We start from the raw sequence: 26,454 nt of genomic DNA on the forward strand, positions 1-26,454 counted from the left end.
TCAGGTGATTAGCTGTGGATAGTGTGGTATTTCTTAGTCAACAGCTTGATTCCAGCCAGCGTTCTTTGAAAACAGGAGAAGTAATCTGGAACTCATGACCAGAGTGAGGAGCAGGAGAGAAGCTGCTAACTTCCTGCTGAGAGAGGCTACGTGGCAAGGTATGTTTTGCAACTGTATGAGGGAGTCAGGACACCAACCTCTGTAGAAGTATTACATAGGAGCTATCTTTTAGGCCAACACTTCCTAAAGCAAAGAAAACTAATTATGAAAGCTAGCAGAGGGATGGTGTTTTCCTGTTTATTGCTCAGAGTGCCAATGTACAATTGGCTATTGTTCTCCTGTTCCAAGGTCCAGGTCAATTAGAGAGGCATTGGTCAGAGAATCCTAATGCATGGATAAAAGGGTGGTGCCAGGTGGAAAAGTTTAGATTTATTAGGAATCTAATTTGGAAAATGTTTTTCAGCAACCTGAATCTGTGTGTGAAAGATGAGTTTAATTTGAACTGAATTTGAATAAGGCTTTAAAAAGGGCAGAGGGGCTTTGCTGGACCACATCGGTTCAGAAGGGTGTAAATATTTCAGAGAATAGTGTAAGATATGTGGTGGAGAAAATAAATGTAGCAAATAAAATGGAGGCTGCACCCTTTTCCTTCCTGTCTTTTAGACGTGACCAGGATCAAACACAGCTCCTCTCTTTGTCTAATCCTATCAGACCCAAATTGACCCTCCCGCCCCAGACAAAGCCTTCCCTGCAGTCCCATCTAGACCAAAGAATAGAAGCCTCCTCACCAGCTCACAGTACAGCCGAGGACAGCCCTACCAAGGGAATTGCAAGCTAGAGAACCTCCAAGGTTCCATCCTCCATCAGCTGAGGACCTCAACATTCCATCTCCTTTAACAATGGGCTTCCTCTGCTCTGCTGCCCTCCTGAAGGGCCCATTTTGCCTAACAACAGAGCTAACTCCAGGTATTGTCGAAGGCTTTCACGGCTGGAATACAATGGCTGGTGTGGGTCTTCCGGGCTGTGTGGCCGTGTTCTGGAAGTTTGTTTCCTAATGTTTCGCCAGCATCTGTGACCGGCATCTTCAGAGGGCAGGAGCACAGACAGGAGCAGTTCTCTTTGTGCCCAGGATGATGTGACCCTGTTGTGGGTATTTATAGAGATCAGCGAGGGTGCCTGAAGGGAGTGGGTGTGGGGGGTGGGTTTGGGTTAAGCTCAACCACCAGGACACGTGAACAATTCACACAATGAACATGCTAATCACCCTCAGCAGCCACTCGTTAACAACTCAATAGAAAAAACCCTGCCTAACCCCCAGGAAGATACACACATATTTGACACCAAAACAAGCAGCCACTCATTAACCCAACCCCCCCACACCCCCACACACCCCCTTCAGGCACCCTCGCTGATCTCTATAAATACCCACAACAGGGTCACATCATCCTGGGCACAGAGAGAACTGCTCCTGTCTGTGCTCCTGCCCTCTGAAGATGCCGGTCACAGATGCTGGCAAAACGTTAGGAAACAAAACTTCCAGAACATGGCCACACAGCCTGGAAGACCCACACCAGCCATCCTAACTCCAGGTACATCACCTAGCTTCCCCAAAAGTTGCCAGCAAGTCAGAGGTCTAGGATTTCCTGTCTTGTAGCCCCCAACTTCTAAAATCATTGCTTTCCCATTGTTCATTGTTTCTTGTAAAGCAAGCACCCAATGATCATTGCAATAAACATGGTTCCTTCTCCTCAGTGTTATGCTCTGTACTTCTGAATTTTCCATGTCAAGGTATATTGTAATGTTGGAAGTGGATCAATGAGTGGACATGATAGTCAGGAGACAAAAAGCCTCACACCAGCAACATTTGGAAAATAATGTGATATATAGTAGTTTCTAGGACAATGCTAGCAATTGGAGGAATTAGACTACTTAATTGCAAACAAATGCATTGGTAAATATATGGCCTTGTGAGGCCCCAGCACTATTGCCCTATAGAAGGACTTAAAAATGTGATTCTTCCTGTAGGCACTTGGCCAGGAAGATGCACAAACCTGCTAGAATGTTGCACTGTTTGTGTGTGTGTGTGTGTATGTGTGTGTGTATTTCTCTATTTCTCTGTTTCGGTGTTTTAATGTTGTAGGTTGCCCAGAATCACTTGTCAAGTGGGCAGACTTAGAAATTCAATTAATAAATGGACTGAATGAATAAATAGTGATATAGTAGAAACCCAGTAGAATGGAGAGACTTGGTGGGATACTGTCTGTGCTGGATACAGATTTTATAGAAAGGATAGGGAAGCATGCATTGGTGAGGTCTTGCTTTTTATATCAAGAAGAGTACAAAAGCTAACATACTAGTATGCAAATACCGTGTTAATCTAATTCTGCAGTCCAATATTTAGGACAGATGGTGGAGGAAAGAACTAAGTATTACATAGAGCTGACAACCCTAGCCCAAGATATTCATTCTGTCTCTAATTTCCTTGGAAGTTTATTTCTGGGACTGTTCTTTTTATCAAGTCACATACGTATTCCACTGATTTTAAAAACTTTTTTGAAGAGATGCTAATTAGCAGCATTTGGCCCTGTAAGTCAGAATTCTTACTTTAGGTTTCTCTGATTTGTGTGACTTTGGGCAGTGAAGAGAAATGTCTGTGTATTTCTACTCAGCAATTCTGCTTCCTAGATCGTAACTGCTGACTTGCTTTAGAAAATATTTCCTTCTCCCATTGTCAGCAGTTTAGGGTCCGCTGTAAGCAAAGGATCAAACTGAGAGTTTGTTCCCTTCTGCTCAGTCACCACCAACAAAAAGAAAATGTTAAGAACATCAGCTGTTGGGTCACAGATAGTTGACAGAGGTAGAACTAAGGTATGATTTTGTCTTGCAGGTTATGCTTTGCTTATCAGGATGACCCTGTGGAAATAAATCCAGGGAACCAAAGAAAAGAGATTATGTTGTTTTTTTATAGATGGATGGGTGAGGATGACATAACATGAAAGTCAAGGGAAGAAGCAAGAACTCATTCTAGAATTCCAGCATAGTGTAGTGGTTAGTGTTGAAATAAGGCTGGGAAGGCCCAGGTTCAAATCCATGTGTATTCATAAAGCTCACAGAGTGACTTTACCAGTATCTCTCAGCCTAATCTACTACATAGAGACGTTGTGGAAATAGCAACATAGAGGGTAGGCAGCAAAGCATTCTATATTGAACAAAAGTGGAATATAACTGTAATAAATTAATAGGAACTGTGACATGTGAGCTGTGGGTTCATATCTCACCTCAGCTACAAAATCAGTGGCTAAGCCACAACAAACCAACCCACTTTATAGCTTACAACAATGTATGAACCAGCCAATGCCTGATTTTTGCACCACATGCTAATCGTAACACTAGGTTTACAAGCATCATATTACCTATTCATGCACAGCTCTTTAACTGAGTTTTCAATTTCCTTAATCGTAGTTCTCTGAAAACTATACCTTGTAACATAAACTTATGGTTATAAACTCCAGCTTCTGAAGACTCAGGATGGCAGTTATTTCAGGTTTGCACTGTCAACATGAAGCCAAGACCCCATGCAACAGGAATAATACAGCGGGGTGGATGTATTAAGGAACTGAGCTTTACATTTAGCCTTTATAGGCAGTAAAGAATTACTGCATAAATGCAGAGGGTTTAGTGTCTGTTAAGGCACTATATAAGAATAGGGAATGTATAAATACTCTTTCAGCATAATATTTGATGCACAACTGCACTCTTAAAATCTGCAGATCTTTATGAATAAAAGTTGGGGCAAATGAAGAATAGCCACAGAGCACTGACTCAGCCTGCAGAGCAACTGCTTCTCTAATTAGACTAATTAAGTCCGATTGTGTCTACAGCAGAAGATCTGAGGTTGCACTGAAGGCCTGCTGGGACAAAAAAGCAATGGCTGCTTTCCCTTTGAAAATACAAAAGGTGACAGTTATATCTGAAGCTGACTCTGGTGGAGATTTGGCCATCTTAGTCTCTCCTGGACAAAATAAAGAACAGAATTAAATGAAAACCTTGAGCATTCTTGAATTTATAACCTGTTAGTTAAAATCAATACATTTAAACCAGGCTGGCCTAATGGTCATAGGAATCCCCCATCCCCTTCCCCCCTCCTGCCAACATGGTGAATTGTTCCATTTTTCTTCTGGTACATTCTTGAGAAACTCAAATAAATTTGAGAATCATGAAGAAGAGGAATTTTTGATAAACCCAGCTTATCATGCAGGAGTCAGAAAAACTGCTAAAATACACAGATTGTTTTTATATAGGGTAGTCTCACTGAATCCTCCCCAAATCCTGCTGTCTTTGAATTCCTGGGAGGGATGAATGATAAACGCCAGAAGTGGATTCCAAGAGTTTATACTTGTCACCCAAGGTTTGACAGTCATCTCAGCTGCCCAGCTAAAGCAAGCAGGCACTTATATTGGGTCGCAGCGATATAGGAAGATGCTAGAAGTGGATGGTCACCTTAGTGACAACAGCAAAGGCATCATTTCATATTGCAAGGGAGAAGATAATGGTAAGCTACTCCTGTATTTTGCCGAGAAAGCCACATGGATAGACAATATAAAATGACTGATGATATAGTGTTAGATGATGGGCTTCTGTTTGGATGGCACTCAACATGCTGCTGAGGAAGCGCTGAAGATTTTTCTGAGTACTGATGGTGTTTATGATGTGGCTAGATTAAAGCCTTCAGGACATCTAGTTGATGATGGCATGCAGGAAAGGAAAATACAAAGTTGCAAACGGAATTATAGTGGAAACATGGAACATAAGAAGCATCAACATGGGAAAGCTCAAGACAGTGAAAGAGGAAGTGAATTGATTATGCATTGAAATCTTAGGCATCAGTGAGCTGAGATAATCTAGAATTTACTACACAGAACATGAGAAACAAAGAAGGAATAGTATTGCCTTTAGAGGTAGGAAGGGTATAGCAAGAATAGTACTTGGCTACAATGGAATCAATGACCAAATAATATCAATTAGACATCATGAACTACCCTTTAATATGACAACTGTCACAGTTAATGCTCCAACCACTGATGCAGAAGAGGAAGTTGGTGAGTTTTATGACCAAGTTCAGAATGAAATCAACAGAACATGTCGGTAACATTTGCTGTTTGTGGTTGAAGACTGGAATGAGAATCACTCATCAATTTCTGCCAATCTAATAATGTCTTCATTGCTAACAGTCTTTAAACAAATCAAACGAAGCCTATATACGTGGACATCACTAGATAGAGTACCCAGAAATCAAATGATTGTTATTTATTTAAATTTATTATAGCTCCCAACTCCAAAGAACTCTGGGTGGCATTCAAAACCAAAACAAAGAATTTCATAAAAACAAGTAAGTCCTAAAACCACATAGACAGCCTGTTCCATAGACTAAAATGATCTAAAAATGACCCAAACAAAACAAAACAGGGGCCCTGGAAATACAACAATACATTAATCCCAAGCCTGGAACCAAAGGCAGATTTTAAGAGCTTTCTGGAACCCTAGGAGAAAGGGTGCTGTCCAGAGAGTGGGGGCCACAACAGAGAAGGCACACTTCCTTGGTCCCTCAAGATGACAATGTTTAATAGAGGGGACTTGGAGTGCACTGCCCCTTAAATTGGCTATATAATTAGTAGAACGAAGTGGAAGAGCTCAGTTATAACAGTAAAGACGTAGTCAGGGGCTCACTGTGAAAAAGATCACAAATTACTCATGTGCGCGTTACAAGTTAAGCTAAAGTGGAAGAAGAAAGCCAACCAATTTCCATGATATGATCTTCAGCATATACCCACCATTTTCCTGGAGAACATTTGGAATTATTTTGAAGTCCTGAACCTCATTGATTGAGAACCAGAGAAACTGTGGAATGGACTTAAAGAAGTTGTTTAGGATGAATGTGAAAAGAGACTGCCAAAGGTCAAGAAAGAGAAGAAAGCAAACTGGATGTCAGAATTAAACTCTGGAAATTGCCGAGAAGAGAAGCCAAAGCCAAGAAAGACTAAGATCTCAGGAAAGAACCTAACAAAGAATTTCAGAGAGCTATTAGAAGAAACAAGAAGCAGTATTACAACATTTGTAAAGAGACTGAAGAAGGAAACAGACATGGAAAACAAGAAAAGTCTTCCAAAAGATCTCTGAATTCTGAAAAAACTTCCAATTTCTTAAATTGGAATGCTAAAAGATGCCAATGGACAAATGGTAACTGATTTTGAGAAGATCAAATAAAGATGGAAGGACTATACTGACATTCTGCATCACAGAAGTCAGCATCCAAGATATCTTAGAAGATATTCTCTATTTACAAGAACCTTTAGTACTAAAAAATGAAGTTAGATCAGCACTCTGGTCATTACCAAGTTGGAAAACTACAGGAATTGATAGAATACCTAAAGAAATATGTGGAATATATATTGTGGAAAGCTGGATTGGAAGAAGATGAGTGGGGTTTAAAAATTGGAGGAAGAAATATCAATAACCTGCACTATGTTGATAATATTACCCTGATAGCTGAAAGTGCAAATGATCTGCAAATTCTAGTAATGAAAGACAGGGAGCACAGTTAAAAATGGGACTAAGAAATCATGGCTAAAATGTGATGTGAAAAACAGGTCAATGTATTCATATTACTAGTAGCAATTTATACTGATACTGTCTTCTAAATTTTGCTAAATCAGTAATTCCTGATATGGATTATGGAACCATAGTCTTGATTTGGCCTTGCTCTTCTAAAAGGATACTAGTTTAGGAATTTAGGAAGGTGCTAAATAATTTGTTATCTAGCCCAGAAATTATATATTACTGGCAGTAATTCAGTCTTTAGCAGAGATTTTTCCTAGAGATGCTGGGGATTAAACCTGGATCTGTTTTATTTATTAAGTTACTTATTTAGATTTTGTTTCCCCATCCTCCACCCCGATGGAAACCAGACAGCGTATCTGGAATCCCCAAGGGTCCTCTGGTCCAATTGTGGACAGGCTGCAAAGTGGCTCTACCATCTGAGCTCAGGCCCTGTCCAGTTTGCCTGGAAAGCAGGTGCTTTACTCAGTGATATGGCCTCTGCATATTGCAAGTCGAGTGCTTTGCATCCTTGAAATGCTATACTGTACCAGTTATTACTACAGTTCTATTATCTCCCACTGTTTCCTTTCTGCCAGCTCCGGGGGACACAAGGTAGAGCTAGAGGTGGGTGGCTTTAAAGAGGGCTTCTGGGAGGCAGGGTGTATCTTGCTGTTGCCACTGCCCAATCCCTGAGCCAGGGAAGGAGGGTCTCATGAATATGAAAAGCATCTGCGCTTCTCCCCCCGCCCCCCGCTCCCTTTCTTCTCTCCTCCTAGTCTCCTGGCCATGAAGGCAGCAGCAGAGCAGCTGAGAGCAGGATGCTGCAAACCCACAGGAAGCTCTTCCTGAGGACCTTAAAGATGTTGCCCAGCTAAAGAGATGGCAGGCATTCAGGTAAGGCAGAATTTGAGATAACTTGGCTATTTATGGCTCGTGGGGAAGAGGAGCTGGGGGAACTTGCCTTCGGAGGGACTGGTCAGAAATTGCTTTGCCCCAGGCTCAGTTGGGATTCCTAGACAATGGTTGTACACTGTGCTAAGCTTGTCTGGAGGATGCAGGGCTAGGGAAGCAAGTGGGCCTTGCTGGGGGATGCAGGAATCTTTTCCTCTCTACCTTTCCACATCACATGCCATAAGGACTGGATTCCCCACGAACGCACGGAAGAAAGGGCAGCTGTAGCTGAGCTTCTTTGTATTGCTGGAGGAAATGGATGTTGCCGCTAGCTAGCCGCTGCTGCTGCTTCCGTCTGTCTTTTGTTTGGGGATTTGTCTCTGTTCTCCCTCCACAGCAAACCCCCCCCCCCCCGCCCTCTTGTGCAAAGATCAAATTTCCCTCAGTTCATGGCTTTGATTTCATTCATTTCTCTCTCCTCTTGGCTCTGGGTCAACAGCCTTGTGGAATTTGGAGGCTAAACAGGGTCGCATGGCTCTGTAACAGCAGCATACAAATTAAAATTGATAGTTGAATTTTAAAAAAGCACAACTTTTTTATGATGCAAAAGTCAAATAGACGGATTGCTCACCGCTAGATATGCATAGTTCTCTGTTGCTGGGGAAGGGGGCAGGAGAATGAAAAGAGCTATTCTTTTTCTTGTTTATCAGTGTCATAGGAATGATTGAACCAGAGATCTGGATGAAGCCGGGGAGGGAGCCAACTTTGTGCCATTTGTTGTGCAGAGCTTGCCTGGGTTGCTGCTAACCTCCCAATGAAACGCAACATAAGGTGGCACTCTGCACGATGATTTGTGCTGGGAGACACATGTATTCTCTGGAGATGTGATGCCCTGGAATAAAAAGTTACCCTTTGTTTTGTTTTTAATCTGTGTATTAGAGATTAAATGGGCATTTAATTGCACTTTACCACTTAAAGAAAACGGGTTGCCGGATTTTGGGAAAGAAAAGAGAATGGGAAAACATAACCATCAACCTCCATAGCCTTTCTCACAGGCTGCGTTTAGCTTGGTGGGGCCAAAGTTATGCAAAACTGCTCTATAGTCTTTTCTCTTTCTACCCTCCTCTCTAAACCATGTGCTATAATTCATATTTGTGTATTTATTGATCTCATTGGGATCCACCTTTTGTCTTATTCGACAAACCATGATTAGGCAAACCATGACTTAGTATGATATGTGAATCCACTCACTTTCTCTTTTGAAAGAAATGCTGCTTCTTGAAGGGCACACATTAGATTCATGTAAGATTCTTCATGCTAACTCCCTAGCATCTTCAGGTAGGACTGAGAATGGTTCTAGGCTGAATCTCCTACCTGATGCCCTCTCCACACGTGCTGGTCTGCAACTAATGCTGTCTGAGGGTGATGGGAGTTTTAGTGCAACACAAGTGGAAGACATCAAGTTGGAGAAGGCACTGCAGCTAATACCAAGTGGCCAATGACCTGATGTGATATAAGGCAGCTTATTATTTTGGTATGAACCTAGTGCATTTCCTTATATCAAGAAAAGGAAGCATAAAATAATTTAATACGATTGTCCTCATCTCCCTTCTAGCCCAGAACTGATGGCTGATTCACTGGAGGCATCTTTCATTCAATGCTCTATCGCTGATTCTCTCACTCAGCTATTCAGAAGAATTTAATAGAAAATTCACGTAACGTGCTTCTCTAGAATCTGGGGATTATAGAATAAATATTATGTTTGGAGCTGAATTGAGTCTGGTGATTCATTTATTAATATGCATTGCCTTCTCTACCACCTCATTGCAGTTTTGCTCTAAACATCATTAAAACATTAAATAGGGCAGGTAAGGATAGAAATAATCTGTTTTCTGTGAGGAAAGATAGATATGGATCTTTGAATATTATTGGTCTAATTTGTATAATATTTAAATCTATGTGATATCTTTGTCAAATCCGAAATTGCTAAGGAAAAAACTGAGCGCCAGTTTGGTGTAGTGGTTAAGGTACCAGGCTAGAAACCAAGAGACTGTGAGTCCTAGTCCCACCTTAGGCACAAAGCAAGCTGGGTGACCTTGGGCCAGTCATTCTCTCTCAGCCCTAGGAAGGAGGCCATGGCAAACTACTTCTGAAATCTTGCCAAGAAAACTGCAGGGACTCATCCAGGCAATCACCAGGAGTCAACAGTGACTCAAAGGCACCAAAAAAAAAAAAAGGAAGAAATTTGCTCTGTAAGCTAATAATTAAGAACCTCTGTTTATTATAAAAATTTCATGTGGTGAGTCCAACCCTCTTTTAATTTTTCTACATTTTTCCCAACAAAAAGAAAGTTTGTCCCATTTATGGTCCTTGCTTAAGGATTATGTCATGTTATTCACATTCAATCTCCTCTCCCATTTCTCAGGTACATGGTCTTTACTTTGCAACATACCATCTTCCCTGGAGCTTCATATGAACTGTGCATGTCCCTTCCATTAACTGAATCTACTTTTCATTTCCTTCAGACCTCTTGAACTAATAGACAATATTGCAATCCTGACTTATCACCTGAGCAGTTAAAATAGATATGTATACTCTGTGATATCACAGCAATTTAGTTAGTGTCTTAGGAGATACTTACTTGGTCTTGGTTTATCACAGAAACTAATCAGGGTTGGATCTAGTGGTTAGTACTTGGGTGGGAAACCACCAGTGAAGACCAGACTTTATGATATACTGGGAAATAAACCCACACATACACATACAAAAGAGTAAATTGCAAACCAATTTTGTATTGTTGCCATGGACACATCCATATAAAGACATCAGGAATTGAACTCAACTCAAAGATTTGACTTTTGGCAACTGATTTTCTATGATTAGAATCATATAGTAGAGCTCTCTTTGTGCTAATTCAGAATGTAAGAGGATTGAAAGCTTCTACCAGCAGAAAACAATTATGTTGGCTAGCTATTTCTTGGTGCAGTCTTCTCTTTCAAATGCCCTTGCTTGCTCTGTGTCCTTTTTTAGAGATGTCTCCTCTAAGCTCATTTAAAGTTTATTTTTTTATTTGTTACCCCCATTGCCCACTTTCCTTAGGTTGACTCCTCCTACATTAACTGTTGAAAGTACCCTCTGAAGACAATGTATTGGATACATTTAATTATCTGCATTAATTGGGTTTTCTGATGAAATGTATCCAGTGGCTTTGTTGCTTTGGAACAATGTGGGTGCCACTCACAGTTGCCCTTTCTAAACCAATCAGAGCCTTATCCAGACTTTTACCTTCAGTTTCATAGTTGACCTGTATTCAGCTCCGTGTGCTGATGTACAGGTAGTCCCCAGTTTAAGAATGAATTTGGTTCCCAAGGTCTGTCCTTAAACTGAATTTGTATGTAAGCCAGAACAGTATTATTGTATAATACTGTATGAGCTGTATTGTGTAATTAACTTGACCCATTGTGTATTTAACTCAAATCATTGTGTATTTCACTCAAATTTTGTCACAATGGGTTCTATTCTTAACTATGAGTTATCCTTAATCCGGGGACTACCTGTATTTCTTCCTGGTCCAGCCATGCTGGGACCTTTCATGATGCCAAAAAACTAATTTCCCTCTCTCTCTCCCTTAAGGTAACCAAGTTTCCATAGTTCAACAGTTCCTTGCTGTTTTAGGTTTCTAGGAGAAGATCTCTGTCCTTTAAGGATGGGATTGCTGCATTTGATTTTTATTTGTCTGATGTATGGAGGATAAGGACTAACAGCTTCTTACTGTCATGGTAGCTAAATAAAGGCTCCATGTCCAGAGATATTATATCTCTGATTATTCATTATTCATTCTTGGGTATTAAACATCATTGAAAATCCAGCATCTTCCTTTCTTGTTCAGGAAATTCCAGGCAGCTGCTTTGGAAATGGAATATTGCTCTAGACCTCATCCTACAACATGTCCTAACAGTAATGTTTTAAATCTTGGAGCCTAATTTCTGGCTGTTTTAGAATACATACATATTTCAGGGTTGAATTTCAATTGTTTGCTTGTTTTTAACTTTCTGGGAATGAAAGATTTATGGGAATCAGAAGGGGATAGAAGATAGGTGCTAGTGTCACAACAGAGAAAGATTCGTGACAAGGCAAGATACATTGTTCAAAAAAGCATTTTCGAAATGCTGGAACCTGCCTTCTTGAGTTTATTTTGTTGATTGCAAATACTCGTAAATCACTTTACATTCTGTAGCTTTAGAGGACTCTGGAGGAAGCGGTTTATTTAGACCCCTTTCAGTCCAGTTTCAGACCTTGGTACAGGACCAAGCGGGCAGGTGTAGTATGCCCATCCTCAGTGTTGACCTCTCAGCGGCTTCTGATACCATCAATCATGGTATCCTTCTGGACTGATTTTGGGGGTTGGGAGTTGGGTGTACAGTGTTACGCTGGTTCTCCTCCTTCCTCCAGAGTCAGTTCCAGTCAATGTTGATGGGGCAGGGCTCTAGTCCCCAGTCCTTGCTTTGCAGGGTGCCTCAGAGCTTGGTGCTTTCCCCACTCCTATTTAACATCTACATGAAGCTGCTTTCTGTGAAGGTTTTATCTCAGTGTCTGGAGGTTATAGGGGTCTGGAAGGGGAAAAACAGGCTTCAGCTTAACCCTAGCAAGATTAAGTGGCTTTGTCTTTTAGGGCCCCCTTCATCTGAACATTTGCCATCTCTTCTTCTGGGTGGGGTTGCACTGCCCCAAGCAGAACTGATGTGCAACCTGCAGGTCCTCCTGGACTTGCAGCTTCTGTTCAAGGAACAGGTGGCAGCCAGGACCAGGAGGGTTTTTGCACAATTTCATTTTACACATTGGTTGTTCCCTTTCCTGGACCAGGAGGCTCTGCCCACAGTCACTCACACCTTAGTCACCTCCTAGATGGATTACTATAATGTGCTGTAGATGGGGCTTCCTTTGAAGGGCATCTGGAAGCTACAGCTGGTGCAGAATGCAGTGGTGCAGGCAATTATGAAGGCATCTTGGTGTGCGCATGTTACACTTCTGTCAATGAACTGCATTGGTTGGAAGTGTGCTTTCAGGTGCAATTCAAGATGTTGGTTGCTAACTAGAAAGCTGTCTATGGCATAGGGCAGGGTTATTTATGGGACCTCTTCTCCCCAGTTGTTTCTATTCATCCTATTAGATCCAGCAGGAGAGGCATACTGTGGGTCCCATGGGTCAAAGAATGTCATCTTGCGGGACTCAAGGAGTGGGCTTTTCTGGTTGCTGCCACTGACTTATGGAACACAATTCCCTCTGAGATTAGATTGGCCCAACCCTGCTGGATTTTGGAAGGCCCTTAAGGCATGGTTATGTTCCGGACACAGGGGTCAGAGTGTAAGTGAGAGTTTGTTATTTGTTATTTGGATTAGTTTGGTTTTTCAGCTGCTGTGTGTGCTGCTGCATTTTATAATATGTTTTATATTGTTTTACCCACTCTAAGCCACCTAGAATCACTATATGAAATGGGTGGCTCTATCAATAGAATAAATCAATAAATTCAAATGCAGTATGTGCAAAATATGTTTTGCACATTTTATGTTTTATAAAAAGCATAAAAGCACAAGTAGAAAATAGTTGGAACCATATCATCAGAACTATTAAGTTCAGCAAGCATTAAAAGCTTTCAACCATCAGATTCCAATTTGTCTTCCAAGAAATAAGTATAAGAGGCTTCCTTGTACCATGTTAGGTCATGGTCCATCTCTCCCACTTATTTCAGCCTGGAGTTTTCTTAATCCTGCCTGGAGGTGCTGCAGATTGAATTTAGGACCTTTTGCATCTAAAGTATGTGCTTTATGGCTGATGTACAACCGTTTCATTCAGGAGCTTTCTTTGTTATTAGTCAAAGATGAGTGATCCATCAGTTGGGTTCTATCACAAGAAAGAGCCTCTATTTGCTGACACTCAGAGAAAAATTTCTAATGCATGGCTTACACACTAGAGAGGTTCATATAAAGAGACAAACTTCAAGTACTCTGGTGTCACAATGTTTAGGATTAAGACAATCATAATCATTGGGTTCATACATTACACCAAGCAATGGTTTCCTTAGCCATGGTGTATTGAATAAACCACAACTGGCTTGGTTCAAAAAGTCTTGAGGCTCAGCTTCTGCAAAATGCATCTTGTTTATCCAGTAAGGAAATGCTCTGGATGAGTCTGAAAAAGCAAAAGTAGTTTCTTTGTAAATTGCACAAATACATAAAATAATGTGCCTATATGATAGCAAAGTAGCTGTAAATACTAGGGTTTTATATGACATTTCAATTTAATTTAAAAAATACTAATTTGAAAGGAATGGAAATCTATTTTGCTCTATTTTGCTTCACTCTTGCAGGACTTGATTACTGAAATAATTTGTTCTGCTCATTTCCACGCAAACTTTTCCTTGAACATGAGCAATTTGAAGGGGTTTCACACGTTCGTTGCCTTCTGCCTTATTCTACTCAACTTCGGCAGCCTGAAATGCCTTGCTTTAAGACAAGCAGAGGAAAGGCATGCAAGACAACTGCATCTGGCGTTGCCAGGAGGCGACAGCTTAGCAAATTCAAATGCATCAAATCCAGAAGGTAACGTAAGCTCGTCCATGGATACAGCCAGCGCTTCTGCATCTGAAAGCCTTTATGGAGCCTCAGTAGAGCCATCCAGGAGGTCATTAAACAGAGCCACAACTGTAAAAACAACCTTACCAACCATTATGCATGTTCACAATCCCTTGGGATACTCAAATATGGGGGCTTTTGCCAGCACAGGTCTGGAGTTTGCTGTGGAAAGTGAAAGGCAAATCAGTCTCAATGGACCCAATGAAAAACTGGATAAATATGGGACACAGGAAGCTTTGATTGCCACTGTTATGACAATTCCAGATCCTATTGTTGAAGATGATATGCTTAGTAGCTCTGCAAAAGTGACCGTGGATGGAGGTGGGGGAGAAGGAAATCTGGATGGGGATCTGTTTATACCAGGCAGTCTGGAAGGAGGAGCCCATGTTGACCCTTCAGACAATCCCCAGTTAACTATCCAAAAAATGATAAATAGTTTTCCTGCTACAGCATCACCAAGCAACCTCCTCAAAAATCCATTTCTTCCAACAGGCCAACCAGTTGATTTGGCAAAAGGATCAGATGGAAATAGCTTCCCAACAATTGGGATGGGCACAGTTGCTGCTACAGAGCCTAGGTTGCTGCCTGTAGATGCCCCCTTAAATTTGGAAGGGGAAATCTCAGAGAACCAAGGGCACTTGAAAGCTATCCTAAGCACTACCATGATGGCCACTGCAGGCTTGCCGCTAAGTGATGAGTGGGATGATACAAAATTAGAGCCTTCCAGCCAGGCGAAAGTTATGCATCCTGTGAAGATGAATCAATCTCAAATAGTGCGACCGACAGGACAGGAGGATGATGATGTGAAAAAGGTCCTGTCACCCATATTATTGGCAACCACAGCAAAAGGAAGCAAAGATAATCAGAGTGGATCAGGCCAGATACCTGTGCAGGTAGAGGAGTCAACCAATACAAGCCTGAATCTTGCCCATACCATTGATCTATCTGAGAAAGTTGGAGCCCAGTCTGTAAGTTCAATGGAAAACATAGATCCAACCATGATTAACCGGTCTAGATTGTTTCCTGAGACTATAACTACAACAGATGTGACCAAATCAGATGTCTTCCAAACCTTAAGAGACCAATTAAGAGGTAATTCTTTTTTTTTTTCTACTTTCATTTGCCAGTACTTCTTGTTTTAAAATAATTTAAGAGCATGAATCACTATTTGATTTATGGTACATATTGTGATGGTGCTATATATGATCCTTTCTTTTTCCAGGTCCCTGATCTACCTAAAATATTCAGCAGGGATTTAATCTACAAAAATACAATCTTCTGTAATATCTTTTCCCTGGCTTTGTTTCAGATGGGTACCAGAGATTTGGCCCTGGCAGTTGAGACCTTCTTTCTGCCCATAATAAGCTCTTCCCCCAGGCTTCCAAATGCAGACCCAGCAGAGTCTCAGAGTAGCTCGGAGTGGTTGAGCATGGCTTCACCCTGGGCCAGTTGCCCTTTTGATTTTTACACCTCCTTTGGCCACCCATATGATTGATTTTGCTTGATAGGCCAAATCTGTTAGGTTACATTCCAGAAGGACTCTCTTCCCCTTCAGCATACTTCTCTTTTCCATTCTATGATAAAGCAAAACCCCTACTTTAGCTTTCCTTAACCTAGTGCCCTCCAGATGATGTGACACTGCAACCCCCAAATTCTCAGCCAGCAGCCCCAAAACATCTGGAGGACCCCAAACTGGGGAAGATAACTTTGGTGACCTTTGGAATTCTTTTCCCATCAGGAGAAGACATCCAATGCATATAGATACTGAGCTATGCTAGAATAAACACACACGACCAAAGGAGAGAAGATACTTGTTCACACTTCCTAAAGTTGGGGGCTGAGAAATAAAGTACTATTTTATGTATATGCTGAGCTTGGCAAGTCAGAATGCTTAGTTTGCCTTGTTGATCATAACTCCTTAAAATGCAAGTTAAAACCATTCATTTATTATTGCCTTTGACTTCATCTTTGTTTGCTTAAGGAATCTCTGCTGTTCCCCTGCAAGAAGTTCCTGTGCTTTGATTCATTGCTGCACTTTTAAACAGAAGTTGGAACTAAATTAGGTCCAACTAATTTAGATCCTGCCTAGATAGGAAACTCTGCTTTATTTTTCTCTAGATAGGGTTTCTGTTGTTTTATTTCTTTATTTTTTGCAGGGGGTCAATCCCTGGGCTGCATGTGATCCCAACTATTTTTTTCCTCATCCTGGACAATAGCACCAAATTAGGTTTTATGGCTTTCTTCAAAGTTGCTCTTTCTGACATACTTCCTGATGCACTGAAGTCTAACTTCCATCATTCCCAACCAGTCCAGTAGTCCAGTATTTCTGGAAGGCACCAGAAGTGGAGTACTATGCATCAAAGTTCTTACCATATTCTCAAAAGAGCTTAAAATAAGCTTCAGCAGCTGCAGAGTATCCAATTAACTGAATAACCATATTGTGGGCTGCTTTGCAGTGCAATCCTATGCATGGCTATTCAGAAGAAATCTCCCTGGAAGTATTTGCTTATGTCTGAGATAAATTTCATCTGTCCTCCCATTCAATTTTGTTCGTTCTAGCATAGCTCTTCCCAAACTAGCCTTCTCCAGCTCTGTTAGGATTGCAGTTCCTTGAATTCCCAGCTAGTATGCTAAAGGAACTCCTGAATTCTGAGTTGTAGTTCTAACCCACCAGAGGATGTCAGATCTAATGATGCTGCCTGGAAAGCAGTCACAAATCACAGCAATAATATCTGAATATTCCAAAATGCAAAGAAAAAGGCAAAACATGGAATGCTGCAGTTACTTCAGCTGAGAGAAAGCTTCAGTTCTCCCTTTCAAAAAGCCAGTGATGCCATTATAACATCAGGCTAAAGTTTAAATACCTGAAATATCATTTATTGAAGAGGTAGACAATGTCTGAAGGGTCAGGGGCAATGACCCAGCCAGGTTTTTTTCCCCATGGGAATGGGAGCAGATCTCTGTGAGGCAAACTACTTCCATTCCCATTCTTGACTGCCTTCCTACGCCAAAAATATGGCCTAGATTTGCTATTTTTGCGCTTCAGTTTTGGCAGCATGATCTTGGAGCTGAGAGACTATATAAAGGATGGGTCACATGCTGGTTGTAGGCGATTCAATCTTGATTTACTAAAAAACTCACAGTTGGCTCAATTTTACACAACGCTGTAAACCCAAACCAAAAAAACCACATTATGACTTAGTGTGATATATAAACCTAGCCAATGAGTCTATCTAAGGTTAGGGTTGGGGAACTGATGTTTCTATTATTTGAAATATTTTTTCCAAATATTTTTTTCAAATTATTTTCAAAAGTTTGGAAATGTTTTAGAACTGCATTGTAAAATAACACCTTGGCAAGGATGGGGAGCAGATACTGACCTTCACTCTCTACGTTCTGGAGCAGTCCCTGTTGCTGCTCTGCTGCTACTTGGGAATTTTGGCAGACTATCTTCTGCAGCCTACTTCAGTGCTTTGATTCACTTGGATTTTTTGGCTGTTCTGTGCTGCTGCAGTGAGCTGTGGATGGGCCTGGGTCCAAGTTGGAACCACTTTAACAAAAATAATCCTAAATGAATGAATTGTTTAAAAGCATTGTGGCAGGATGATTGCCTGAGCCACCTAGGGCCCTGATGGGACATAATGATAGACATCCTCTGAATATCTCTTTGTACTCAATACTACAGAACAGACAGTGATCATTTGGATCATAAGCTATGTAGGCCTATGAAGGGAAAGAGCTTGTGCACTCTAATTCTTCTATTTCAGCAATCTGATACAGAGATAAGAATCTCTTTTAGCTACATTTTTTGCAAAACTGCAGAAGAACTTAAGAAAAGTCCTAAGTCTGAGAAGTAAAACAACATTTTCTTATGCACTTTTTCTTTAAAAGGTATTTACGGCAATGAGACGCCTCATTTATTTTATGCAAAGCAATAAGGAGTCTTGGGGCACTTTAAAAATGAACACATTTATTACAACATTAGCTTTTCTGAACTGCGTGCAGTCCATCAGATGTATGAAGTTTTATCCTGAGTTAGAATTGTTCCACAAGAGGAAGAATTATGTAAAACAGTGAGGTTATGATAAAATTAAATACAGAAAGATAATTAGGGCAATGGAGTCAGGCCTAATCCATGCTGACTGTATGGACAAATGTCTGCCATCCATATCCATTCCCAGTGAAAATATGTAACTCAGAAGTATCCCTGATCCCGTCCCTTTGCCTCATCTGTTTGCCCTCTACTTCCCTAAACCTTGGCCAACAAAGTCATTTTTTCTAGTACATCTTCTGTTTGTGTCACATGCCCAAAATATATGAGTTCCTGCTTGCTTCAAGGGACAATGACTTCTTACTTCTTCTAGGCCTAATTGTTCTTTCTTACAGTCCATCGTGCTCTTAATAATCATCTCCAAAACCAGAAGGTGTCAGTCTTCTTTCTCTTGCTCCTTTCACAGCTTTCACAGTCATATTTTACCACTGGAAAAAACACTGCTTTAACTACTCTCATAAAAATATTTTTATCCTTCAGGATTTTGTCCATCATTTCTTTCCTTTATAGGATTAATCTCTTTCCTTCTCAAGCACCCAGTCCATCTTTATTCTTCTTCTCAGTCAGCTGTCTTTTTTCTAAGCAAGCTGGTTGACATTATATTTTAATGTTTAACATTAAATATGTACTGCTGTCTTACTCCTGCTACTCTGTACTATTCTGAGTTTCTTCAAACTCAGTTTTCATGGTAGCTTTTTATTCATTGTAAAGATTCCTCAAAAGAATAATCAGCTGTTTTGTCATGCCCATTACCCTTAATGTGTTCCATATTCTGGCATGATATATATAATCAATGGTCTTCCTCTAGTCAAGAAAGGAAACTTTCTTTGTAAATTCTCTTTTTGTCACACTACCCATTTCGCGTTAGACTTTTCCAACCTGCCTGTTCATCTATGATTCTATTCTTTTTTGTAAAAATCTTAAGGATAACTTTACTTCTGTGAGTACTTAGTGCAATGATTCAGTAATCTGCACATCTTCCCTCATTTCTTCAATATATTCACCAATGGTTTCCAGTTACTAGGCCACCCAGAACTTTTAGCACTATAATTGCTTCTTTAAAATTTCAAAATTTTAAAGAGACTGATGGGTATTTCATCAGCTTTTGGTATTTTTCTGACTTATTTATTAATAAATTTAGCTGATGCATTGCCTCTCCTACCTCATTTTCTAATATATCCTCTCTCTGTAGATGTTTCCATCCTTGTAGAATTTATTCATTTCATTTATTTAAAGAAAAATGTATGTAGTCTATCCTCATGACTCTGGGCAGTTCTAAAAACACAATAAAACAGCGCCCATACAATTTCAAAACCCAATAAAAATTATGTGCATAATTCACCATGATAAAGGCAATGTACAAAGTCAGCCCAGGTCTGCCATCTGCACCAAAAGCTCATCAAAACGTCACATTAGCCTTATGAAAGGCAAGCAGGGTAAGAGCCCTTCGATCCTTAGGGGCAGGTTATTCCAAAGTGTGGGAGTCGCCACCTTCAGGCCCTCATCCCCTTTGCCTCACATATAGGGTGAGGGACATTCAATATCCTCTTTTTGGATGGGCTAAATCTAAATCTGGATGGGAAACATTGTCCTACAGATACACAAGGACCTGGCCTTTATAGGTAAGAACCAGCACTTTGAACTGGGTGAAGAATCTACTGGTAACCAATTCAGTGACTGAAGCTGTAACATTGCTGAACTTTCTCCCTCCTATTCACTCTCTGGCTGCTGCATTTAGAACCAAATAAAGTTCCTGAGTTGGGCAGATGCTATGAGTGTATAGCAACAATCTAGCTGCATAGTAATGAGAGCATGACACACTGTTGTTAGGGCTTCCTTCCAGAAAGGCCTATAACTGGCACATCAGCCAATTTGGCTGTGGCTTTGACTTGCTGGTTAAGCAAGACCTGTAAGCCCAAGAAGACCCCCAAGTTGTAGACCTCCTCTAGGGGAATTTAACCCTGTCCAGAGTCAACCTCAGAACCAGAACTGAGCCAAATTGGTCATCTGCTAAGAGAATCTTGGCTGGGATTTAATATAAGCTTTTTTTCACTCATCCAATCTCTGCTGATCCAGCAGCCTTCAGACATTAAGTCATGATCTGTGGCCTGGCCTGAGATGACAGTGTACATTTGAATGTCATCAACACATTGATGATAGCTTACCCCAATCCAATGGTAACATAGTTTGAAGTCTTCAAGCAAAGGTTGCTGTCAAAATTTTAGCATCCACATTTAACAAAGAAGATGGATAGTAACTTGCACCTTTGGAAGGATCTTTACCCATCTTCAAAATCACTCTTATAAACCATCATTAAAAGAAGAAGGAAAAGCTTTGCACAAAAAGACATCATTGTAAACATACAACATAGGAGCAAGATTAATAAATATGTTATATTAATATGCAGGAAGAACAAATTAAATTTAAGAGTAGAAAAAGGATGACCTTATATATTTCTAACAATGTTGTGCCAAACTTTCTATTTTTAGTACATTCTGTTGGAAACCCATCTGGCCCAGGATTCTTCCTGGATTTCATAAAATAAATTATATCTGTGTAACTCTTGGGTCTGGGATTTGCAATTTGGCTGCATGGCAATTCTTCTTCCCCTGTTAACACAACTCCAGTATGTAGGCAACTGATACTACTTATTTAACACTGTCATCAACAGCAAATATTAATTAACCAGAAAATACAAATACAGGCAACATTACAAATATTCTGTAACACTCAACACGTGTTCTCAGGTTTTAGATCCTAACCATCTCACTTCGATGTAATGTTAGCACACATATTCTTATAAACAGCCATTTTCGCAATCATTCTTTAATATAGATTGCATGCTTCCTAATACATTTCTTCCAGTATTTGCATTTAAATTTTTCTTATCTTTAGTAAACATTTTGTCAAGTTGTTTCAATCTTTTTTCACACAGGACACATGCTTTCTCTTTCAATTGCCGTTATTTCTTTCTAGTTTTTTTTTCACACCTTGCCTTTTCCTCAAGATTTACTTCTGATGTTATCAAAAACTAGTATGTCCCACGGTGAAGAGACCTTCTTCTGCTTTTGCTTTGGTCCTGTCATCACCATCAGATATACCCTTGAGCATTTGATGTTTTCCCCTAGGAGCTAAAGCGGTGTTTCTCAACTTTGGCAGCTTGAAGATATGTGGACTTCAACTCCCAGAATTCCCCAGCCAGCATTTTGGGAGTTGGTCCACACATCTTCAAGCTGCCAAGGTTGAGAAACACTGAGCTAAATAAATGCCTTCTGACCTGGGCATCTCATATTCTGGCACCCAAGCTTGTGTACATGTTTGAGCTATATCCATACAGTTTTCTTGGGCATAATACAGATGTGTTTTGCCACTACATATCTTCTTCCAGGTTTGGTTTTGGCATTCTTTCTCCAGTAACAATTTCCAGGAAGAATTATATAGCAGAGATATTAACACATTAAAAAAGATAGATTTCTTGGAGATGATCTCAACTCCCAATGATTGTATGGGCATATCCATGGAGTTTTCTTGGCAGCAGTATGAATAAGGCTTGCCATTGCCATCTTTGGGATTATTTTTTTTTACTTCTCAGTCTAGCCTATAGCCCTGGGATTTCTTGGACTCTCTCATAGTACTAATAAGGTTTGACCTGGCTTAACTTTGAGGGGATTAGTCCAGAATTGCTGCCACCTGCTGTTCATGATTAACAAATAAAGTGTGATAAAAACCCTTTCTTTCTACTTGTCATTGTTACTATTATTATTATTGCCACCTACTCCAAAATACTCTTTTTATTATTATTGTTCAAAATACTCTTTTTATTATTATTGTTCAGAGATAACATGAAGCCATCTGCATCAGTGGGAACCTTCAACTCTCACTGCTGAACTACAACTCATATCAGCTCCAACCAACAGGGCTAATATGAAGGATGCTCAGAGTTGGTTCAGTGACATCTGGAGGGCCACAGGTTCTCCACATCTGAGTTGTGAGAACAAGCTTAGGTGACCTACAGGGTTATGCATCCCCTTTTCCTCATGCAAAGTAGGAACTTCAAAGCTTTTGCTTCTGTTTTTTCACATTTTAAATGCTGCTGTCTTAAATGTCATATATTTCATATTTTGAATTGCTTTTGCGATTATTAACTGTTATAGTGATATATGTGCATTTATATGGTTCAATTATAATGTAAGATATGTGGGGAAGACCATTTCCTTTGAAGAACAGAATATAAACAAATAAAATAAGCAAATAAGATAGTAATGCCATTTGAAAAACCATAGCTTTCATCTTCTTTTATATCCCCTTATTATGAAAGGAACAGCCTTCCATGATACTGGCACTGTGCCATCACCTGTGATCTCAGGAGGCCTACCTACTCAGAAGATTACAGGATCACAACATGGGATGAAGGAAGGAGTAGAGTTGGCAACTCAAATACCAACAGTTTCCAGCACGTCCCAACTGTTGAGAATATTAGAAAATGTTGCTGCTACAGTGTCTCCTCATTCTACCCATCTCCCAGTGAAAACGGTGGAAGTTGAAGGTTGGTTGGATTTTCCCCCCTTAATTTAATTCTGAGACAAAGCTTTGCATATAGAAGACCTCAAGTCAATCTCTGATATCTCAGCTGAATGGTTGATGGGACAGATCCTACTTTGTGAGACTTTGAAAGGTTGCTCCCAGTTCCGATAGACACTTCAGTCCGGCACTTCACATGTAGCTGAATTACTGCTCACGGTATCCCTCACCATTGGCCAAGCTGGCTGGAGCTTCTGGGAATTTTAATTTTAGTTCAATAACAATTGAAGGGCCATAGGTTGCCCAGCCTGGGCTATGCCAGGCATGGACATTCTGTAGTCCTAAGCTACATATACTGTAGCTCTTAGTCAAATTTCATTTCAGTCCTTTTGTAAGAGCTATCTTTATGTTTATTGTAACTAAATGCTTAAGAGAGAGAAAAAAAGCCAAATTTGCTAGATAGACAAATCATCTGACCTAGTGTAAGGTAATTTAGTATATTAATCACCATGAAAAAAAATGCAAGGTTTTAAAAATGGCAAATCTCATATCAGGTCACTCAAATACAAAGTTTTTCTATTGAAGTACTGTCCTAGTTAATTACCCTGTTCTTATAACCCCAATTATTAGGCAGGTGGTAAGTAGGAAAAAGTCTTTCTGTTAGCTTTTAAGCCACAATTTATACACTTTTGAAGTACTGGGAGTTTTAATTTATTAGTGCACTCTATAGTGTTTATTTCTTTTTGCATTTGTAGAATGTCTGTGTTTGCATTTTTTCTTAATTTTTGCATTTTATGGCAGTTTACTTTGCATTATAAACTATCTTGGGATATATATTCTGAAAGATAATGCTCCAAGTAAATAAATAAAATATGTTAAATAGAGTTGCAATCAACTAGATAACAAGTTTTCCTCTATCTCTAATATTAGATCCCAGGATCATCCAGTGAAAGAGATAGTTAGAGATTCAGGTTAGACTGGAAGAATTTTTTTCTTCACATAGCACATAATGAAGTGGTGGAATTATCTACCATAATATGTAAAGATATTTACCAATTCAAATAGCTTCAAAAAGTTTGGGAATCATCATTAATTCATGTGCCAAGGAACTCAACATGTATGGAATATATATTCCCACTAGTTTCCATCCACTAGGATTGACTATGGTTCTTATCTCCAGCCACTGGTTGAGGATGATGAACATTGTAGTATGTGTGAGGGACTGCAATAGTGCAGCAGGTTCTCAGGAAGGAGGGAGCACATTCTAGGAAGGGGAGCAAGACAAGAAACAACACAGTTTGGAGCAGGAGCATGGGAGGAGGAAGAGATTGAGGATAACCACTTCCTAGAATCTCCCAGGGTATATCCACTAGGTTAGAGTAGTACAGATTTAGTCTGGCAAGATTCTGTCTATATGGTGTAAGTAATAAAAGAACTGAACTTGGCTGGATTGCTTCCCTGTTGTCCTTGGGCTGGGCCTCAAGAAATATGAGACATCTTTCTTAGTCACAGCATGCAGTCTTACAGGTTTTACTTGTGATCACGATCTGTGTTTCTTGCTTGGCTTCCAGGACCTGTCACCTTCCTAGAGAATAAAGAGATCACTTCCATTGCCTATATTCCTGCAACTCTGGCTGATCTGAGAGTGCCAACTGAAATGACTGTTGGCACAACTGACACGATGACAGCTCTGCCTTCTTTGGTATCTTCTACAAGGCAAACCACAGTTCCAGCTGCCCACCGACTTACCACAGTTTCAACTTATGGGCTGGAGAGGTTGGAATCAGAAGGTACATAAGTAAGATGATTTGGACAGGGCTCTTTTCTCCTACCCCACATTAGGGATTGAATGTGAGAGTGTAAATATCCAAATATTATTTTATAACTTTTACAGTGAAGCTTAAACTATAGAATAATAGTAGAGCTAAGAATTTGAGACTGGTTCTTCATCTTGTTTCAAATTATCTGTAGGAGGGACAACAACTTAGAGGGGCATATGCTCTGGACTCTTCACTTGAAAGAGACTGTATAAAAAATAATGGGATAAAATTCTGCCAGTGATTTTGAAGAGAGTCATTGCTTCTCTGACTAGACAGTACAGAACTAGATGGATAAATGGAGTAAGGCAGTGGTAGGGAATCTGTGGCCTTTGGGTACAAATGTGTCCGTGGACATCTCATTGTGCATTATGAGCTTAAGGTGTATCTATATTCTTTATTCTTCATTCACACAACTCTCTGTGGGTCTCATACTATGGGTTCATCAGTTAGCCCAATACCTAGGAACACCCCTTTTGATTTCTCATGTTTAGTAGCTTGAGTCTATCGGTTTACCCTCCAGAAAAGTATCAATGTTTGCCAAGATATCCTAGGAGTGCCTCTATCAATATTAGCCCTGAGACATCACCAGAAAATCTCCATTAAGATTCACCACAAGGAATTCTGTATTTATTTGATTGCTTGCTAGATATATCTCTGAGCCAGTTTGGTCTAGTAGGGTGCTGGACTAGGAAAGGGGTGACCTAAATTCTAAACTTGCCTTAAGCATAGAATCCAACTGGGTGGCTTTGGACTATGTAGTCACTTTCTCTCAGCCTAGGAAGAAGGGAATGGCAAATTAGTTTTGAAAATGTTGCCTAGAAAATTGCATGAGCTTGTCCATGTAGTTGCAAGGAGTCAAGACTGACTTAAAGGCAAATCTCTCTCTCTCCTTGGTCCTAAGATATTCTTTTATTGCTCACCAGAACTACTTTTACCAAATTTAACCTCAAGATTTCCTAGGAATACTGCTACCAAGCTATCTCAAGAACAGCTGATATTCAAAATATTCAAATATTCTCTATCCAGCATGACCATGCCACAAATACTTAGATTCAACTCTTTTATGTTCTTTGAGTAAACTATAGACATATGGATTAAAAATTAGACCAGATTTCACCCTACATTATTTCTTTATCCAGGGTTACAAGATTCAGCATCCTAAGCTCAAGATGAAGAAGAAAAAAAGGGAAGTAGTGGAGGAAAAGAAGGGAGCTGGACATGGGGAAATCTTAAGGTGTTTCTATGGTGGAGTAGCTTCATTTTTGTTTTTGGGTTTTTTTTTAATCTGCACTCAATCGTTACCGATTCTGCAGCGACTGCCTGGACGAGTCCCTGCAGTTTTCAAGGCAAGGTGTTTCGGAAATGGTTTGCCAGTGCCTCCTTCCTAGAGCAGAGCCCAGCTGGCGAGCACAGGAGGCGGGGTTTCCATTGCTTCGCGCCTTTTTCGGGCGTGCGCGGCTTCCGCGTTACTGGCAACTGGTCCCCATCTCCCGTGCAAGCGCCACCAGCATTTTTCCTCCCACCGGGGTGAGAGTCCCCATTTACCTACTCACGTTTTCGAGCTGCTGGGTTGGCAGAAGCTGGGGATGAGACAGGAGCTCACTCTGCTGCGCGGAGCTGGGCTCAAACCACTGAAGTGTCAACCATTTCTGGCCGGCAACTTTCAGCGTCATTAAGCCGCTGCGCCACCGCGTCATTTTTGTACTCTGATGTTTATCTATTGCAAAATCTTTTCAGAATCAAGAGACTCTGTACTTTGTCATTTTGTCTGAAGCAAGGTCAAGTAGAGGGGGGTTGCTGGAGAAAACAGGAAACTTCAAGTTGAGTCTATCCCAGAAGATGATAAACCTCACACACAGTTTTAGAATATTAAAAAGGGTGGGTGGCTGTAGCCTAGTGAGGACTTTAGAAATGTTTCTGCCAACCTAAAATAAAAGTAAAC

At 40.4% G+C, this 26,454-nt stretch overlaps 1 protein-coding gene across 2 annotated transcripts in view; it reads left to right on the forward strand.

The window, feature by feature from the left end:
• Nucleotides 1–26,454, forward strand: part of ARMH4 (armadillo like helical domain containing 4) — a 49,646-nt gene continuing 23,192 nt past the window's right edge. Inside the window, exons 1-5 of one of the 2 annotated variants that reach the window (XM_025166166.2) lie at nt 1–158; nt 7,374–7,491; nt 13,856–15,212; nt 22,490–22,717; nt 24,264–24,482. In XM_025166166.2, coding sequence (XP_025021934.1) covers nt 7,477–7,491; nt 13,856–15,212; nt 22,490–22,717; nt 24,264–24,482 — 1,819 coding nt within the window. In that variant the 5' untranslated portion in view covers nt 1–158; nt 7,374–7,476. The remainder of the gene's footprint in view (nt 159–7,373; nt 7,492–13,855; nt 15,213–22,489; nt 22,718–24,263; nt 24,483–26,454) is intronic. The other variant, XM_025166165.2, reaches the window with a different exon arrangement.

Source organism: Python bivittatus, unplaced genomic scaffold (genome assembly GCF_059951505.1).
Source record: "Python bivittatus isolate LINGU-HERP-01145 unplaced genomic scaffold, Pbiv_v1 ctg000580_np1212, whole genome shotgun sequence".
In the NCBI taxonomy this organism is placed as follows: domain Eukaryota; kingdom Metazoa; phylum Chordata; class Lepidosauria; order Squamata; family Pythonidae; genus Python; species Python bivittatus.